This window comes from Vigna angularis, chromosome 8 (genome assembly GCF_016808095.1).
Source record: "Vigna angularis cultivar LongXiaoDou No.4 chromosome 8, ASM1680809v1, whole genome shotgun sequence".
NCBI lineage: Eukaryota > Viridiplantae > Streptophyta > Magnoliopsida > Fabales > Fabaceae > Vigna > Vigna angularis.
In genome coordinates this window covers 4923949-4929315 of record NC_068977.1, presented here as the reverse complement: position 1 = coordinate 4929315, position 5367 = coordinate 4923949, and the positions used below count along the sequence as shown (strand labels likewise).

Below are 5367 nucleotides of genomic sequence, written 5' to 3'. Positions count from 1 at the left end.
AACGAGGCCGCTCCGCTCTTGACCTCTGCGGTTTATCCTTACGGTAGGCCGGCCTCTGAGCAGGCCGATCGGTTGATTGCGGCGGGCGTTCGTCACGGACGTATTTCCTGAGCTTTCCCGCCCGGATGAGTTCCTCTATTTTGTCTCTGAGGGTCCAGCACTCCTCAGTGTTATGACCCATATTTTTATGGTAGGCGCAATGCTTGCTCCGGTCAGCGTTCTTCGCTGTCGGGAGCTCTTCCTGCTCCGGTATCAATTCCGCGCTTAGGGCCTCTCGGAGGATTCTCTCCCTTGGGGCGTTCAGAGGGGTATATTGTTGGAAACGGGGTCCCTTTTTCTACTCCCTAGGCCTAGGACCGGACGTTTTCCCCGTCGACTGACCAGGCTTGTTGCCGTCCGTCCTTTCTCCCCTGGCCTCCTGATTCTCCTTCTTGTACGAGAGCTTCATCTCCTCCACCCTTATCTCATCCGCCGCTCGTTCCCTCAACTCTTCCATTGTTTTGGGCGCTCGCCTGCTAACGCTATCCTTAAACGGCCCCGGCTTTAGAGCCGGTAGGATATAGTGAAGGGCGAGCTCTGGCGTCAGGCATTTCACGCGCCGGACGGTCTTTTGATACCTGTCCATAAACGTCCGCAGCGCTTCATCCTTCCCCTGCTTGAGGGTCATTAACTCGAATACGGTCAAGTCTTGGGTACTGCTGGCCGCGAATTGTTTGATGAATAGCTGCTTTAACCCAGCAAAGTTTTCTATTGAATTAGGGGGGAGGGTATTGAACCATTCCAATGCTTCGTCCTCCAATGAGAGCGAGAACGCTCGGCACCAAATGGCATCATTGCCCGTTCGGAACGCCATTGCGTTCGAGAACGTCTGGATATGGGACGCAGGGTCCGTTGTCCCGTTATACATTCTGAATTGCGGAGCCACAAATTGCTTCGAAATTTGGACATTCATTATGTTTTGGGTGAATGGAAGCAACAAGGCTCTCCGCATGCACCGATTTAGCCTTGCTTCCTTCTGCTTCAGATCCGGTAGGCCTCCAAGTTCTATCACACTCGGTATCTGGGGGCGGGCGCTCTCCCGCCACCTCCTTTCCTTTATCCTTTACTTGCTTTCCCCCGTCTATCCGTCCAACCTCCCGGGCTATCCGGGCTTCGCAGTCGGCCTTGACCGCCGCCATCTCGTCCTCGTGACGCTGCTGCATCTCGTCCATTTTCTGCTGCAATTCGCGGATCATCTCAACGGGGTCGTCCATGCTCATGTTTCTCGTGGTCACCATTGGGTTTTTGAAATCACACGGCCCCACGGTGGGCGCCAAATGTTTCGGATGTGTAGGGTTGTGCTGTTCCAAATCTCCAAATTCTCCTGCGATCTTGTCTCAGTGGCGGATCTTCTTCTCGAGCCTTGACTCTCCTCTTGATCCTGAGGGGTGGAGACCTACAAAAGATTCTCCGATGCCAAAGTCAGTTTCAGAGCAATGGCTTTTCTCAGGGGATAGTAATAAATGTGCATTCAATGTAACCTATCTACCACTCACCGTGGACCTGTATTTATAGTTTTTGCTATGGGCTTGGGATTAGTGAAAAGTTAATCACGGCCCAAAATAGCCTAATAGCTTCTAATTTCTACTTACCTCCAAACCAGGTTAATTTACCTGAACCATAATGATTAGTTATTTGGCCGGTCAACGAGATGCGAGCGTCCGCCCCTGTGGTATGGGCGTCCGCCCTACTCTATTCGACCCTTCACATTTATTTAAGAGGTAATCCTCCAAGCCTCCACTATCGGGGAAGGCGGACGGTCATTGGCCCCTTGGACGTCTCGAGGCATTGAAGTGGGGCGGACGGCCCTTGACGTGGGCATCCTTCCGCACGGCGCCCGGCACTTCCTGGTACACGAGCCCTCCAAGTCATTTTCCAGACGTTTCGTCTCGTCATTTTCCTGAAGAACACTTTTTGTGAGTGTAGAGAGGGCGGGGCTGTCTTGTGGTGATAGAATTCCATGTGAGTTCTTCAAAGTTTCTCTTACAAGCAGAGGTTCTACCTGGTCACCGAAACGGGCGAACGGTCGTTGGCCCTTTGGGTGACGTGGGCCTCGAAACGGGCGGACGGCCATCTACGTGGGCATCCTTCCGTACAGTGTCCGGCTCTCCCTGGTACAGGTATATTTCAAGTCATTTGTTGTGACATAATACACTTTAGACATTTAAGAGTGTTGCAACTTGTCTATCTTCTATATTAATCTTTGTTTTATATTTTCTTTTAGGACAATATACGGTAATGCAAAATAAGGCTTAAGGCTTCAACATCTCACATTCATCATCGAAATATAAAAAAGTTAACGTAAAAAATTATCAGTAACGTTTTTGTAAATAAATGTTCAATTTCGACGTTGAAATTTATACTTTCCAACATCATATGCTCATTAGACGTTAGAACTTTCAATTTTTGACGTCATGTTGGATAAATTTCATGAAATTGTTTGATACGAAAATGAAATGTACCCACGTATGACGTCGAATGCCCTAATTTCAAATGTTAAAAAGTTATAAGACATATACTTTTCAAATGTTATATGTTAGTTAATTCATTAAAAATTAGCCGGGATGGTGAAATTTTATTCACTTTATCTTTATAACATAATTTTCTTTCTACTCAAACATTTCTAGAACGAAGCTTTCGGCGACCAACATATGTAATATTTCTTTCATTTTATACAGATGTATGTTGATTAACTACTTTATGTATTATTTTATTTCGTTTTGACTCATTGATTTCGTACAATTTTAAAATACCATTTTTTAGGTCTTTACAAATTGTATTAAGTGTTTTATAATTTTTAAGATAAAATGGTAACAAATATAATATACATAAATAAAAATTAAAAATTTTAGAATTAAATAGTAATAAAATGATAAAATCTATACTAGATGACAAAAATTATTTGGATGTTACATTGCTTTTAATTTTAAGGTGTAAATATATAATTATAACAATTTATTATACATACAAACAATTATAGACTTAATCAAATAAATAAAAATAATTATTAAATTAAATTCCACGTCATAAAATAAAATTATAATAATACTTAAGTTATATGGGTTAATGGGATGTATCTTCTTTTAATTCTAGGACTTAAAAATGTAAGTTGGTGGCAATTTGCCTATTTTAAAGTCTTATATATTTTTGATAAACTAATTATATTATATTTTAATTAAAACTTATCATGCCTATTAAAATCAAGTACTATTTTATATAAATATTAGCAAATTTTAATATAAAAATGAAATGTTCGGATTTAATTTTTTCTTTAGTTATATAGTTTAAAGGTGTAAGTTGTGGTAACTTTTCATCTTAACTCTTTCTGAATTAAAATTTAAATAATATTAATAGCAAGATATTTTATACAGTATCTTATATTAAAATTAAATTAAGACAAATTATAATAAGGTAAAAGAAAAATTAATTGAAGGAGATATCCTTTCAATTTTTTTTATGATAATATATAATTATAAAAAAATATTTAAATTAATTTTTTTAATAGTAATAAGAAGAAAACTTTTAAAAGAACTAACTTATGAATACACCTTTCTGTGAATTCTTCATTTTAAGATGGATGGATTGTGATATCTCAAAAATAAGAATTTATTAATAATATAATAATTATAAACTTACATTTTCTACTTCAAAATTTACGTGGTTTTGATTCTTCATAGGGTGTCGAGTTAGAAGTAAAAAATATATAATATTAATTTTTCTTTAATTATTACAATATTAATAACAATAAATTTAGTCTTCAAAATATATAATAAGTGAATGTGAAAAATAATTATTAATACCTTATATTTATTAGTTTAACTCTTTACTTATAATAAAGTAAGATAAATATTTTTTAAACATAAGTAAAATATTCAATTAATTATTCATAATTATCTTTATGTAAATATGTGAACTTTGATCGAGCATATTTGGTGTTTTCATAATTTAAAAAGTCAAGAGTCTGAAGTTATTTGTCATGGGTTTAAGACATGAGTGCTATTAATCGACGATAACATTAATATAATATATTAAATGGTAAGAATTTACTTTTACGAAACTCAAAATTATCTTTAATCTTAATATCTTTAATCGATTATCTCACTATTATAATCAATTAAAATACTTAATAATTGTCTTTCACTTTAAAAAAAAAATTCTAATTTTTAACTAAGGGTTTTTATTTTAAACATTACGTGAGAGAATTAAGAGTCTTTTAAGAAATTTTTTATTGTTGTTTTGGAATTCTTCAAAGAATTAATAAATATCATTTAATTATAAAACTTATTTGGCTATAGGTCAATTTGTAATATCTTCAGAGTGAATTCTTTCCTTTGTATAACCTTTTTTCAGTATTCCTTTTACCTTGTCATACATTAATATATTTGTATGTAACATTATCTTTGTTATTATTGAAGTGCATTTCAAGTTCTTTTATATATCTAGTATATGTTATGTAGATTTATCTTATAACTCTAACTCTTGATATATTATTGAAACTTTCTAGCAAATTAAAGTTGCTAGAAAGAAATTAGATATAGACTCTTAAAAAAATAAAACTAGTATAAATTTTTCTATTTTTTCTTTCATAACTAACTTTATATCTTAAAATATTGATTAAGTTGCATATCATATTGATTAAGAAATTATTAATTCAATATTATCTTGAAATTGAAAAAAAAAATTCAACCCTCTTGATTGAAGAAATTAGTCATTACTATATTAACAAAATTCTTACTATATAACATATTCTTTTATATTAAGTTATATTAATTCAAATGATGGATTAGAGTGGTCTAATTAGACTGGTTAATTAATAATTCCAATTATTTTAACAACGTTAATTAGGCTCATGAGTTATTTTCATACTTTCTTTCTGTTCAGATTTATTTTCACATTTATAAGTGTAGAAAAGGGTAATTATCCAAGGTTAAAAATTATTTTAATTTATATTAGATTGCATAATTTAAAATTTAAGAATATATTTTAAACTACACAATTTAAAAATGTATTATAGATGGTATTATCTAAAATATTTTTATATCTAAAAATTTATTTTTAACAGTAAAGTTTAGAATAATTTAAATTACATAATTTAAAAATATATTTTAAATTGTATAATATAAATTATGTTTTAGATTTTGTAATTTAGAAATATATTTAAGATTTTACTGTGAAAACATGAAAATTCATTTTGGACATTTTTTATGTTACAAAATTCATAAAAACATTTTTTATTAAATACATTTTGGATTACGCAACCTAAAAATTTAGAAATATATTATAAATTTCATAATCCAAAAAATATTCATAGGTTGCACAGTCTAGAAA

At 33.4% G+C, this 5367-nt stretch overlaps 1 protein-coding gene across 1 annotated transcript; it reads right to left on the bottom strand.

Annotated features, from left to right (window-relative positions):
• Nucleotides 1-337: 337 nt before the first annotated feature.
• Nucleotides 338-853, bottom strand: LOC108344545 (uncharacterized). The gene has a single exon (XM_017582978.1). It carries the CDS (start codon nt 851-853, stop codon nt 338-340), a length of 516 nt encoding a protein of 171 aa, XP_017438467.1.
• Nucleotides 854-5367: the final 4514 nt, after the last annotated feature.